General features: G+C 55.6%; 1 protein-coding gene across 16 annotated transcripts in view; it reads right to left on the bottom strand.

Moving 5' to 3' along the window:
- Positions 1 to 380: 380 nt before the first annotated feature.
- RNF24 (ring finger protein 24) overlaps positions 381 to 14,385 on the bottom strand; it is a 34,589-nt gene continuing 20,584 nt past the window's right edge. For 10 of the 16 annotated variants that reach the window (XM_068943768.1, XM_068943757.1, XM_068943756.1 and 7 more), the window contains 5 exons: positions 12,089 to 12,238; positions 4,206 to 4,248; positions 2,709 to 2,750; positions 2,150 to 2,229; positions 383 to 1,782 (listed from right to left, as the gene is read on the bottom strand). In XM_068943768.1, the coding sequence (XP_068799869.1) occupies positions 1,644 to 1,782; positions 2,150 to 2,229; positions 2,709 to 2,750; positions 4,206 to 4,248; positions 12,089 to 12,231 (447 nt within the window). In that variant the 5' untranslated portion in view covers positions 12,232 to 12,238 and the 3' untranslated portion in view covers positions 383 to 1,643. Of the gene's footprint in view, positions 1,783 to 2,149; positions 2,230 to 2,708; positions 2,751 to 4,205; positions 4,249 to 12,088; positions 12,239 to 12,462; positions 14,044 to 14,385 lie in introns of those variants that run through there. The other 6 variants (XM_068943759.1, XM_068943767.1, XM_068943761.1 and 3 more) reach the window with 3 other exon arrangements.

The following is a 14,385-nucleotide window of genomic DNA, read 5'->3' as shown; positions in this document are numbered from 1 at the left end:
CACCCGTGCACCCTCCGAGCTGCTAAAAAGAAGGTTTTTGCTGGGCTTTTGGAAATCCTGCAGCATGACAGCTCGGTGCTCCGCACTGCTAAAGCCTCCAGGCTGTGTAAGACCGGCTTTAGCCCGGCTGGGCTTCGTTGTCTGCCCCAGGAGCACCCGACCTGCACGCCACGGGCTGGTTTTGGGGCTGGGACCGCTCTTTCAGAGAAGACACCCCCTTTCTGAGTGAGGGCGGGAGGACGGCGCTGGACGCAGATGCTCCCGCAGATGCGGTCCTGCCTGGCCCCAGCCCCTCTCCTCCCTTGGGCGCCCGCTGCAGCGGGGACGAGGGTTTGCGTAAAGCCTCGCCGGGGCTCAGCGTTGCACAAAATCCCCCCCCCCCCCCCCGCCACCGAGGCTGGGGGTGTCCAGGGTGCGTCGGGCAGCCACGTGCCCGCCGGCGTGAGCGCCGCAGACCTGGGCCAGGAGGGAAGGACGCACCGCCGCTTCCAAAACCTGCTTTTTTATTTACATTTCAAGTCAAATCACATGCAAACTTTTTTTTTTTTTTTTTTGTCCTTGGTTGTTTTCCTTAAGAAGAGTGTGATTAGCAAAAAAAAGGACGCATTAGAATTTTTAAAATAGCAATTAAATATACAAAAATATAGCTTACAAAAAAAAAAAAGAGAGAAAAAAAAAAACCAGCCAATGTTTCTTAAAAAATATTCTGCTGCAGAATTCGTAGTGTACAAACACGTCTATGAGGCTCCAAGCTCCATAAACAGTCTCGGGAGTCACCCGGTATTTACAGGACTGGGGGGGGGGGAAGCAGCCTTAAGCGCTCGCGTGCTGCCCCCCGGGCACCCACCTCTGGGAAACTCACCCCCAGCTCTCTGAGGAGGAGGAGGAGGAGGAGGAAGAACGGTCTGCTCTGCCGCTAGGAAAGCCTGTACAATATAATACTGAATAACCCTTTTTTAACATCCCTGGGAGAGGGAATGAGAGCTGCTAAGGGAAGAGGGGCGGCTGATGGCCGGGACCGGCGGTACCCGGCCCCGGCGCTGCCTTTGGCTCCTTCACCGTGGATTTATTATTTTTTTTTGGCAATGCAAAAGAGGAGGCGCCGGGGGCTGCGAGCCCCCGTGCGAATGCGTGCACGGAGAGGAGCTGGCTCTTTTTTTTTCTTTTAAAGCCCATCTCCCTCCACCAAACCTCGCGTCCTGGTTTCGAGGCGGCGGGAGCGGGTTCGCCAAGGCGAAGGGCATCAGCGTCGCTCTCTCTCTCTCCCGCCGAAGGGCTCGGAGGCACCCGGCTTCCCTCGCCGCAAGAAGAGGCCGAGGCTGCTTCCCGCCCGGGGCGCTCGGACCAAGAGGGTGCTGCCAGAAAGCCTCGCTTAACTCCTTATTTCGGGATAGGGGAAGCCGCTTGCCGGGCCGGACCTAAAAGAGCTGCTGCGGCTCGACCCGGCTCCGGGTCGCCGGACGGCGCGGTTTGGGGACGGAGGGGACGGAGGGGGGGCCGTTTCCCCCCCGGCCCGCCGCTGTCCTAAAGTGCTCTCAGCTCGCCGAGGGCCTCGTGCTGGTGCCGTAGTGCTTTGGTTGTATGCGAGTCCGGGAAGCCGAGGCGGCTCCGAGCCGGGACAGTCCGCGGCCGCCGGGCAGCGGCTATACGACGTTGTGGGCGCCGGGCAGCGGGCCCTGCGGCGGGCCGCCGTCCTGCTTGCTGTGCAGCTGAGCCAGCTGCAGCACGGGCATGTTGCAGAGCGGACACACTTTGCGCACCTCCAGCCACTTGATGAGGCACCTGCCGGCGGGGGGGGGGGAAAAAAACCCCAAAAAATAATTAAAAAAAGAGGTGAAAGGCGGCGGAGAGCATCCCCAGGGCAGAACTCACCCTCGCCTTTCGGCTCGGGCGCAGCGGTGATTTAAGGGGTATTTTTAATCCGCCTTAAACCATTCGCTGCTTTTTTTAAAATGTATTTTACGTTTCTGCATTTTAAAGGGCGAACGGGTTCGGCCCGCTCGCGGCTGGGGCTTTCCGCAGGCTCGTGGCTAAAATCCCCTCCCGGCGGCGCAGGGACTACGGGTAAGAAAACCTCGGGCGAAAGCGGCGCCGGGCGAAGACGGGGGACCGGGGGACGGTTTCGGGAGCCCGGCGGCGCCGCACTTACTTTCGGTGGAAGGCATGTTTGCACGGACAGATGCCCAGCTCGTCTTTGGGCTTGAACTCCTCCAAGCAGACGGCGCAGATCTGAAAGAAGGAGCGAGGCACAGAGAGAGAGAGAGAAGGGTGTCAGGGGCCGGGCGTCGAGCATCCCTCCGAGCCGGGAGGAAAAAACAAAAAAGCAGCAGCTTAGCGCAACTTTGCACGGCTCCGGGCTTGCAAAACGTGAGGAACCGAGTGCTCGGGGTCGGGGGGGGGGGGGTTAACCCCACGCGGTCGTTTAAGGAGCAATTTAAAAAAAAAAAATTTCAATTGCCACGGCTCGCCGCCGGGTGCAGGGAGCGAGCGCTGCAAAACCCGAGCGGGCTTCGCCTTAGGGCTAGCAGTACCTCTCTGATGTCCGTTCGGTCTCGGCAGGGTCCCCCCCGCTGCCGCCGTGTCCCCGAGCGCGACTGCCGGCCGCGCGCGCCCCCCCCCGACCCCGGCTTCGCCCCGGCGCGAGGAAGAGGAGCGCGAGGAAGCGAGGCGGGCGGCCCCTCCGCTCGCAGCGGCGGCCCGCGGCTCACCTCGTGCAGGTTCAGCTCTTTCGCTTTCTCCTTGAGGATAACCTGCAAGGCAGAGAGACGGGCGGTCAGGCCGGAGCTTTTCGGGCGAGCGTGCAAAGCGGGACGCGGCGGCGGACGGACGGACGGACGGAGGAGGAGGTCGCTCCGCTGTCGCCGCCGGCCTCCCGCCAGCGCAGCCAGCCGAGCTCCCGGCGGGAGGTTTAACAGACGGCTGAAAGGTCAACTCAAATTCCAGTAATACATGAAAAACCGCCTAGTCCGCAGCGGCACAAGCGACGGGCGAGCGGCAACGCTGCAGGGCCGTAACGCTTGCGAGCGGACCGCTCCCCCTTCCTAAGCCATCCTGGCCAACATCCCATGGGATCAGCACGAGCAGAAGACTTCTTCCTCTCTTCTCCTGAAACGGGAATCACGGAAACGCTCGCGGAGCTGCTCGCTCCTGTCTTCTCGGCAACATGCAGCTTTGCACGAAGCCCTCCTTTTTTTTCCCCCCAAAAACATAGTCAAGAAATAATAACAACAACAACAAAAAAAACCCCAACTCTGTCTCTCCGCCGTCCCAACAGAAGCAGAAACCCTCGGCGGGCAGGAAGGCGGCAGTCGCGCGGGCCGCGTCCCGCGGCTCTCCCGGCTTCGAAGCTCCCGGCCGCGCGCCCATCTTCCGTCCCGTCTTTCCTCCACCTCCAGCCCCGGGTCCAGAGGGCCACCGCCACCCAGAAACCACCGTGCATCACAGTACGAACCAGCCCAGGCGCGCCTAGTTTGCCTAGGCCTGCTGGAGCGACAGGCGGCAGTCAGAAAAATTATACAAAGGCTGGAGGAAACGGGCCGGTCGGAGGGGTAACCTGGCACCGCTCCGTCGGCTGCGGCGCGCGCAGAGAACAGCTCGATGGGCCGAGGTTGCTTGGACGTGGTCCCGAAGCGAGAGCCTAGCGCCCCGAGGCTTCACGTAACCCAAACCGGCCAGGTACAGCCTGGGGAACAAGATTTCGACTCGAGCGCTTTTGGTTGCTGCAGAAGAGATGCTGCTGCTGCTGCTGGCAAGTGGGAAAGAGCAGAGGTTTTGGAAGGGACCTGCTGGAGGTCTCCAGCCCCGGAGGCGAAGCGGAGCCAGCTCAGCGCCGGTCGCTCCGTGTGCGGCGGCGGTCGGAGCTGCTCCAAGGGTGCGGATGTCCCCACCTCTCCGGGTGCTCGAGCACCCTCCGGGGGGAAGAAATTTCTCCTCGTTTCCAAAGAGTTTAGGTTTTCTTTCTCAACGATACTCCTACAATTATTATTATTATTTTTTTTTCCTCCTGCTGATTCTTCCCCGTTCCCCCCCCACCACCTCCTTTTTCTTTTCGCAGCCCGGCTCACCGACGGCAAGGCGAGCGCCCCGGCGGCCGCAGGACCGAAAACGGAAAAAAAAGCCATCGCTTCAAGAAACCCGTGGCCTTTACGCGTATTTGGCTCTAAGCAAAAGGGGAGAAAAAGGCAACTTACTGTTTAGCACCTCACCTGTTTGTAGGCGTAAAGCTCTTTGTGGGCTTGGTGTCTGAGCCTGCAATCAAGATAGGGAGAGGCGTGAAGACAGGCCAAAACACTAGGATTCCCACAGCACCCCAAACCCCACGTTTCGTTTCCCTCCCTTCTAGATTTAATCTTTTTTTTTCCCCCTCCCCCTCCTCCTCTCTTTTTCATTTCGAAAACTGGAACGGCCACATGAAGCGACGCGCTGGAGCGCTTGCCAGCGAGCCGGGGCTGGGGCTTTTCGTGGCACTCGAAACGCCGCGTCTCCGTCCCGGGCCGCAGAACCTCCCGCAATTTTCCTTTTTTGAACTACGCAATTTTCCGCGCACGCCTTACCTACAACCGTTAAGACCAAGAGAAGCCGTTGAGCAAATTAGCAGCTGGCAGAAATACCCAGGTTTTCCAACCCCTTCTGCTGCCGGTATTTCTAGACTGGACGCTGCCCCTTTTCCTAAGCGATGAGCTTGGAAACCCCAGGAGAGCGGGGGAAAAGCTCTGTTTCTGCTTCAGCAAAGATGAAGGGAAGGAAATCGCCCCGTTACGAGGTTTCCTAACGAAGCCTGATACTCGGGCATTTTCTTACGCTCAAACGCTGCGTTATCTTCCACTACAACATCGGCTGAGCTCTTTCTGACTTCCAAAGTCTGGCAAAGAAGCTTTCAAGGACAAGTCTGAGAAAGCAAAGGACGGCGGTTTCTCTGAAGAAAACCCCAGGTCAACCCCAGTTTTGGAGGAGCAGCGACGTGACATCTTCCATCTGCCGTTGCATATCGCAGGGCAGCCGGCAATTTAATAAGCAGCGAGCTAACGGGTTGCCAAAAGCTGCAGGAAAAACGAAACTATATCTTGGGAATTTATTTATCGCAAGACCAGGTGTTCAGGTGCTGTATTAAAGCACGGCGTGACCAGCCTCGGACATCGTACGCCGTCCGAGGGCGTCCCCTGCTCTGGACAAGGAGTCGGGGCCGGGTTCGACGCGACGGCGGTAGGAAACCGGGGCGCGCGAGACGAGGCTCAGGCAGCGCCACGGGCCGTCCTCCGCCTCTCCCGAAGCGCCGCCTTCGGCGCACCTTGTGCTTTTTGGCAAGAAGCATCCACTTGCCGCAGTAGATCAAGAGACGGAGGCTGAAGCGGACCAATCCGTTTTGGAAACGTCCGCCCAGCCGGGAAGTCCCGGCGGCGGCGGGACGTGGGGAATACCAACACCGCGGCCGGTCCCGTGCCCTCCCTCCTCTTCCTCGCGCGTTTGCCGGGGACAGAGCGAGCACAAACACGTCCATCCCGTCCTTCCACCTAGGACCAACACGAGCGTTTCTTACAGCAACGCGGTTGACGACACCATCATCAAAAACCGGCAACCCGCGTATATCGAAGGCATTGAACGACCACCCGGATGAACAGGCTGCAAGTTTGGTCTTGCAAAGCTCCAGCTGCAGGACCAAAAAGCCCCGGCTGGGGAAAAGGGATGCGTTAGCGTTGCCGCCGCGCCGGTACAGTCACCGCTTTGTCACCGTTTCCGTACGAATACAACGCTGGCGAGACAGAGCTGGGTGCCAACAGCCAGCTAGGCCACGTTACCGTCGCCAAGTTTTTATTTGAAAAACCTTTATTAATAAAACGTCTTTCCGAGGCAGAGCAAGCAGCAGTCCACTGCTCGCTCAACAGAGCGGAGCGCGTTGCGGGCGGCAACAGCCCCAAGCAGCTGATTGTGCTTCTAAAATACATATGTAAAAAAAATAAAAAAATTAAAAAAAATTAAAAAAACCCCCCACATTGCTTCTATATAAGACATGGTATTTAGCGAAGCGCTCCAAACACGCGGAAGGGAAGTTATCGAGGCTGAAGAGTTGGCCAAGGACTTTTAACAAGACGTCAGCACGCGCCTGCAGGGCTTGGACAGTCGCTGAAATATTTTTCCCCAGCCGGCCTCCAGCGTGATTTTAGACGGGGAACCCCCTTGCCTGCAATTTCACTTCTCCGAAACTATTCTGGGGGCAGTCCCACATCTCAGCTGTTTCACGCTGAGCTCTCGGGGGCTTTCTGGTCCCTAAGGGCTGCAGCAGGGTGATACAGCACAAAGCCGGCTGGCGGGTTGGAAGAAGATGATGTTAAAATACATCCCCGACCTTTTTGGCTTGAAAACATTCCCCAAAATAAAGGGTGGGGGCTGTTAAAAGTTAGAAGAACGGGTAAAAATGAACCTCAGTGCAGCAGAGAGAGCAGCCGGAGAGCCTGAATTAGAGGGTAGATGTCCTCCCTCCTCTAAAGATCCTCTGTGGCAGGAACGGGTCTGAAAAGTCGAGGGTAAAATTGCGCTGGGCAGGAACTGCAAGCCCGGGCTCTCTCGCGCGCGCCGGGAAGCAGCTCTCTGCAAACGATCCCGAGCAGAAACGCAAGCAGAAGATGCACGAACAATAGAGAAAACAGGATAAAACCGGCCAAATCCGCAGAGATCCCCAAGGTTGGGAAACCAGTTATGAAACCCAGATGAGGCAAAGCAAGATTCTCCGCTGGAGACCACATACGAGGGGGAAAAAGCTCTCCCAGCATGGGAAAAAGCATCTGCAGCCGCAGCGACTGCCTTTCGCCAGGCTGACTCGGCAGGACGGCCGGGACAAGCCAAAGCTGTCGGAAAGAAGGTGCACAGCACCCTCGAGCGCCAAAAACCCGGCTCCTGCCCTCGCTCTGCTTGCGACAAGCTATTTGCGGTCACGGAGCAGAAGGTCTCCAGGCCACCGAAGGGGACGGGGGAAGACCGACGGGCAACTCATCGGGGCGACACCGCGCTGCAGGAGGAGCGCGGATGCTACGTACCCTGCGCGGGTTCGCGCGCATCCGTCCGGGGAGCCCGAGCACGAAACCTCCCGCAGCTTATGAGGAGCCGAACGAGCACATCTGGCCCAGAAGTGCTCCAGCTGCTTGGAGGCTAGGCAAGCCTTGGCAGGGTGGGGGTGACGAGCATCCCACGTGCTCATTTCGTTCGTATATTCTTCCCTATACATACAGTTTTGGCCCCTGTCAGAGCCAGGATACCGGGTCCGGATGGATCTTTGGTCCGCCCTAGCGCAGCTGTCGTAACGTTGACCGCGAATCCGGGCCAACGCTACTCCCCTGCAGATTTAGGGGCTCGTCCAGCTTGCGTCAAGAGCTGAGACGCCCGAGGAATCTCTGGCGGATGGCGTACGTAGATAAGAGACCACACAGTGTCTTTAAAGGCAGCGCGTGGCAAGAAACCGCGCGCGCGTGTGGTCACCCATCTCCGAATTTCCTAACTCCCTCCCTCGGATTTTGTGATCTCTCCCCAGGCTCTACGTGACTCCCTCGGAAAAGGGAACAACTGCGTCGCCCCGGGTAGCTCCGGCCCTTTGCATTTCAACCCCTGCTACCGAAAACGTCTGTACCAAGCGAACGGCGAAAAAGAACAAGATTCAAGCGGAAAGAGCGTTCTGCAGGTTTACCTCCAAGATCTGTTTAACAGCTTGGAGTACAAAGAGGAATCTGTGCTGCAGCCGGGAAGGCAAACCCGCATCAAAGCCTCGGGGCTTTGCAACGGCGCTGTGTTTAGAGACGCCGTTCTCTCTTGCCTGCGGCTCTCCGCCGTCCCCAGCGCCCCTCTGCCCGCTCCGGCTCCTTGCTCCATGCCTCCCAGCGCGAGCCCGTCCTTTCCCAAGGGCATCGCTCACCCCCCTGCCTTAGCACCGTCTACCAACAGGTAAGAACGGCTTCAGCTTCGGGCAGCTTGGCAGTAACGGAGCACAGCAGAGACGCGATCACGGGCGAGGAGGCTTCGTGAGAGAGGCAACCAAGAGCTACTTCAACTTTAGACTTAAATGCAGCTCTCCAGTAGGCCACGAGCCACGTCTAACACCTTTCCGGTCTCGAACCCTGCTCCTGCTCTCGGCGAGAGCTGTCTGACAAGGAAGAACAAGAAGAGATTCATTTGCCGAAAGCATTCCAGGTGAAAAAAACAAAACCCGAGGTCGCCGTCCAGCCCGGCTTACGCTACGATCCCTACTCTGGCGTTGGACTCCTTGCGCTTTGCCCGGCCAGCCCCAAACGCAGCGCAGCGCCGGTGCAAGGACGGAGGCGCAGCAGAGGAAACGGCCCTGCGAAGAGCCTTTTCCAGGAAGAAGTACCCTGCGCCTCCGCTACGGCTCGAAACGCTACAGCAAGAGAGGGCAGCATCAGACCCCAGCGTTGCACCGCCGCGGAGGACGCCGCACACGTGCGTTTCAAAATGCTTCGAAAGCGCAGTATCATTAGTTTCGGTATCCTCTCAAACCGGTTTTATGGGGCTGAAGGCAATATAAGGTTATTACTTTCATTAATTCCCCTGAAAGCTGCGGCGGAGGTCAGACATGAATGGCTGCCTGCAAAATTTCATTTCCTTTTTTTTTCCTCCCCCCGCTTTTTTTTTTTTTTTTTTTCCTCATTTTCTATTTTTAAACAGAGGTACCAGACGCCCACACAACAGCTAACAGCTGAGAGCGTTTCAAGGCTGGGACTAGTGTTTTGCATCAGAGTGGTATTTAAAGTGAGAAGAGCTTTAGATACGACTGGCCTGTGCACAGAAGGTTATCTTCTCTTGCTTTCTTTTGGGCAAAATTCTTATCTATTTGGAGCCAACCTTACTAAGAAGTCCAATTCTTCGTCCTCCCCTGGAGCCTCTGGAGCCGAGAGTACAATCTCGTCTGTTGACACAGTTGCCAGACACAGCCCGCTTGACCTTTTCCCAAGGCAAATCCGTAATTTAATGCTGTCAGCTCGCAGATGAAGGGTAAATATGCCAGGTATTGGCTCTCCCACGCCACGAATCCCTCCCCAGCTGGCCCGTCTCACGCGTTACAGGGTGCGGAGGAGGATGCTCTGATAAGGAGCAGACGAAGAGAAACAGGGCCTGCAGGACTGTGTCACAAGCTCCGCTCGGTATCTGCCAAGTATTTGCAGATGTGCTAGTCACGAAAGAAGAGGGAGAGCTAGACGAGGGGCCGGATTACTTCTGCACCTGAGCAAAGCCCTGCTTCGGCCCTGGAAAGAACCAGGATCTCCTGCCACGTGCAAACAATCCCGCGGCGTGCAAGAGGAACCCCGGAGCTCCTACTGGGACACGGTCCCTGCAAGCTCAGTCTCGCTCGCCGCTACCCTCCGCCCTGGTTTCATCGAGGCTCTCTGACAACACGCTCTCATCTACGCTGCATCTGCCTAATCATTAAATTAACACTTCTCTTTTATACAGCCTCCAGATGTAAACCTGTATTAAAGCCACGCATCTCATTGTAGAAGAGGTCGGGAAAGGATGGGCTAACCCAGGAGGCTTTAGCAGCTGCTTTGGAGGGAGCATTCAACTCATCTTTCTTTGCCTCCAAGTATATCAAATCCTCCCGCCGCTGCAGGGCAACAGGTTTTTGCCTGCGACGAGCCAGCTCAGCCAGGCACTGGCAGCGCCTCTGAGCGAAGCAGCACTGCAAGAAAGCAAGAATGCAAACCCTTGCCGGAGCGATCCTTCGGGATGCTCTGTGCTTGCAGGCTTGCCGTCCTCCTCCCGCTGACCACCGGTGAGGCTCTCCGAGCACGTGCTGGAGCTTTTATACCCCACTCAAGCTGAGATTTGGCAGCATCGTTATGTAGCAGATGGATGCTCCTGGGACAAATCTACACATCCAGAGAAGCGTGGCATGGATAAACCCTCCAAAACAGGGGCTGCTTCGCATAAGGACGATTCCGGTTTGGCACCATTTTGCACATAACTGAACAGTTGCCGGTGGTTTTAAGAGAGATTCACAGAGTCTCAATGGAGTTTAGGGCTATAAAGGGATCATGAGATGATCTAATCCAAGCTCCCACCTATCACAGGTTGGGAAATAGCACTTCGTTACTCCTGGGAATGGGAGCCAAAACATCTCTTCCAGAAAGGCACTCCGTCTTGACTTAAAGACATCAAGAGACACACAGCTCGCCACTTCCCTTGCTGGCTTGTTTCAGCGGTTACTCACCCTCTCTCTTACGACATGCCTCCAACTTCTAAATTTAAAGGTTTTCTGGCTTGATCTTCCAGACATTACTACTTGTTATTTCTTCTTTGGGGCAGAACACACCCAGTTATACCCAGTGCCCAGGAAAACACTCGCTCTAAAAAAAGCCAAACACCTTCTCATTTTGCAAGCAAGCCATATAGACTCAGCTCAACCCGGGGAAAGCGTGTCCCAAAGCCTTTTGAACACCGCTTGCCTTTTTCTGCGTCCCCTCCCATCGGCATGCCAGTTAAAACGAGAACACTGGAAGCAGACGCAGTACCCCAGCACAGAGCTCGTTAACATCAAATACTGAGATAAAAATCGCCCGGTCGGGGACGACCCCTCAAGCTGTTTCTGCCTTCGCTGCCGGGGGTGGACAGATGCTTTTCACATTCCTACACGTTTCCCTTGTGCATAACGCAGACAAACGCAAAGATCTCAGTACCAGGCAGCCCAGATCAGCCTGCGGCCCGGCTTTGGGCTCACCTGCAAGTTTTACAAGGCTTGGCTTTGGTCGGCGGTTCAAGAGCTGAAAACACACGCCAACTCTCAAGTCCTCCAAGAGAGCAGTGAAACCGCATTCCCCTGGTCTAAAGCAAAGAGGAACGGAGCAAGAAGAGACCACACGCGCGTCTCAGGGGCACGGAGGGAGGGGAACTGACTGAGATACGGCTAGCACGGAGCCAGGGCCATCCGAAAAGCAAGAGGGGATAAAAAGGAAGGGAGGGAAAGGCGATTTGGCAGGACTCGGGGAGGTACGGGAGCAGCGCGACGCTGCCAGCGGACGGCACTCGCACGACGACACCCTTTGTTCCTGGCCGGAGGGAGAGGCACAGCCAGCCCCGAAACGTGCTGAAAGCCGCAGGCCGAGTTACCAGCGCAACTTCTTCCCCCGTCCACCTCCTACTCCCGGACGCAGCCTTTTTCCCCACCTGCCTCTCATTCTTCCCCCTGGGAGGAAGGGTTTCACCTCTCGATTACCAGTCGAACTGTCTGCCCTCTGGCCTACAAAATAATTAAAACAACCCCCCTGAACTGGAATAACCTTTAATCCCTTGCTCCCTCCACCTTTCGGATTAACAAATCAACTCTGCATCATTAATCTCTCAGCTGTGCTGTTGAATGAGCAATTTGTGTACAGTATCAAATGGAGCAGGTATTAAACATTTCTTAAGCACACAAGTTATTCATTAAAGAGCGAAATGTGATGAAATGTTAAGCAGAAAGCAGGAACCGTAAAAAAAAAAAAACCAACAAACATCTATTTCAAGGCTTTTTGAGAAGCCCATGTAAACACGCATGAAAATATGGTTGCTTAGGCATACGCATAAATAAAAGCCCTGTTTTTAAGGGGGAATAACATAATTGCCTCCTGCAATCGTTACCTCCAAGATACGGTGGGAACACCGTGTTAGGTACTCACTGTGCATGATCTGGACCTATTTACTCCATTGGGGACGAATGTTGTATCTGATGCTAAGTGGCTGAGCCAACTATTTGACTTCAAAGGAAAGTTGAAATATTTCATGGGACACATCAAACTGTCAAGATACAAGCGCATGAAACTCCTTGCGGAAAGACAACGCGACGCTCATCTACTACTTTGCGGCAGCCACATTGACAACCTGGCTCAGACCCACTTAACCTGACCTGGGTGACTATTGCCAACGCTCCTTTTGCGCCCAGAGAGGAGCACAGGACGTGCGTCCTTCTCTAGGCAGCAGCCAGAGCAACCCAACGTTGGGTTATCGGGAGCAGGAGATGCTGAGGAAGAGCAGGAGATGCTGAGCACCTCGCGGGACCGGTCCCAGTCTGAACCGGGACACCTTCTGAAAACAGCGAGGGCGGTTCGCTTACCTGATCAAGTAGCAACAGAAGAGTAAACTGAGGATGAAGACGAAGATGGCTGTGCCGAAAACCACGATATATATGTTGAGAGGCAGGTTCTGGAACCCGATGTTAGGCATCCTGAAACTGTAATGCTGGAAATCTGAGCTCATGGGTAGGCTGCAAAGAAAGGGAGAAAACACAAGGGCGTCAGGCGCCTTCACAAGGGCGATGGGCGCAGCGTTCGTCTCGGAGGAAAGAAATAACCCCCTGAAACGCAGGCGAAGCGGGGGGCACCAACAGGCCCACAGGCGCCGACTGTCTTCTTGCTCCTCGTCCCCGGCGAAAGGCATCCTACAATAACCGCAGCACAGTCTCCCGTCTCCAGCAAGGCGGCTCCTTACCAGAAACCCAGCGCCTAGTTCGGCGATCCTGAAAACAAAGCAGGGCAGAACGAACTGTAGCCGGGATTTTTCTTCTCCCGCTGTGATCTTCTCATCCAGCTATTTCCCCTCTTTCACACGCACGCAGTCCTTTAAGTTAAAGGTTGCATCAGGCAGACGGCACGGATTTGCATCCAAGTAGCTCAGGCTACAGCCAAGGCCCCTCTGTACCCGAAATCCTAATTAATTAGACCGAAATGTTCAAAGCAGCCAGAAGGCCTTGTAACAAGGAAGGTTTTTCTTCCCTTCCCCTCCTGCGGTTTCCGAGACCGATTCCTCATTCGGCAGAAATTCCCCTCCATGACCTTCAAGCACGCAGATAATTGACTCCTCTCCAAAACCGTTTAAATAAGCTCCCAGCACGTCTCGGCACGGGCAGCAGCAGCCGGCCTGCTCGCCGAGGGCACTGCCCCTCCGCTCGCGGCACGGCTTTCTGCCCCGAACCCGCGCGAGGGGGAGAGCGGGGCGCGACGCCACGTCCGTAGCGTACGGCTGAGAAGTGAAAGGTGCCGTAAAAGAGCCTCGTTTAAGTGTCGGGTGAGACCCGAGCCGAGTGGTGTAAGGGCGTTTTTGCAGGTTTCGGCTTTATTCTTCTCTGCAAACCCACACGGTTCCCCCGCCAGCCTCTGAACGGGCGGGTGGGAGAAAACCCCAGATTGTCTCCGAGCGGGCAGGACGCAGCGCCGAAGAGCAAGCAGCAGCGACTCGGGCTGTCGGCTTACCCGGTTTCAAACGTGTGACCAGAACTAACCTCCCCCGGCAAGAGAGACCCAATTAAATCATATGAGCAGCTGCTTGGAATAATGGCTTTAACATATGATCTCTCCCATGATTTTAGTTTCATGATTCATCACGCAGGACACCGATATTTTACAAGAACCAAAGTCTTTCGAGCGGCTTCGTGACGCTTAGGAGTCAGGTTTAAAAAAAAAAACCAGTCGGATGTTTTTGCATTGCTATATAAACCTCCTACTTAAGCCTGCTGTAACATCATGCTAACGCTTGAAATCCTTAACTGAAAAGCAGATATTTGTTATTGTTTCCTATTATCCCTTTCTGTTTCGATGCCTCTCAAACACTGCTCCGTTCATCCTTGAACGATCACAAACGTCTCTGGCCAGGCGTAAAGTTCACCCGCCCCCTCCCCTGGCTTAAAAAAGGAAGTTAAAAAAAAAAAAAATACATCTTACTTTCCCTGCATTAGAATTACCGCCCAGCGGAAAGGGCTGAACGCAGTTTGCAACTAGGTTGTGCAACAAATAGAGAAAAATACCTGAAGCCCTTAACGCCGTTTCGCAAATAACATTACGGCGGGCCGGCGAAATCCCAAAGCAGCGGGGACCTGAATTGCACGGCGCCAACTTTCCGTGCGGAAAGGGAAGACTGGGGGAAAACGTGGGACCCGCACACGCACGTACTGGGAAACAATAATGATAAACCCCAAATCCGAACGGCCAAGCCACTGCTTTCCGGGCAAGACGTGAACTCGGAGCGTCCCGTAAGGGTGCCGACCCCCCGCCAGACCTCACTGTAAAACCAGCTTCTGCCCCCACAACTCCAAGGCATCCAGTATTGCAACCCCTGCACAGCAACAACCCCCCCCCCCCCAAAAATAAGCCGAGTTTTACCCTGGGAAGCTTTAGGAATAGGTGCACACCTTGCTCTCCTCCCCGTCTCAGCACGGAGAAGGAGCAGAGGCACCGGTTTGGCTCTCGGCACCGGCAGCCCTTTGCCGCTACCTACGACGCATTTTGCAAGCTGCCAGGGCAAGGATCAGGCCCGGCTACCTGTTTTGAAGGCAGCGTTAGCCCACGCCTTGCTATATATAGCGGCAAGGCAGCGGCTGTCTGCACAAACACGCATAAACTCAGTAGTTGTGGTAAA

This window comes from Struthio camelus, chromosome 4 (assembly GCF_040807025.1).
Source record: "Struthio camelus isolate bStrCam1 chromosome 4, bStrCam1.hap1, whole genome shotgun sequence".
Lineage (NCBI taxonomy): Eukaryota > Metazoa > Chordata > Aves > Struthioniformes > Struthionidae > Struthio > Struthio camelus.
This window is presented reverse-complemented; position numbering and strand designations above follow the sequence as displayed.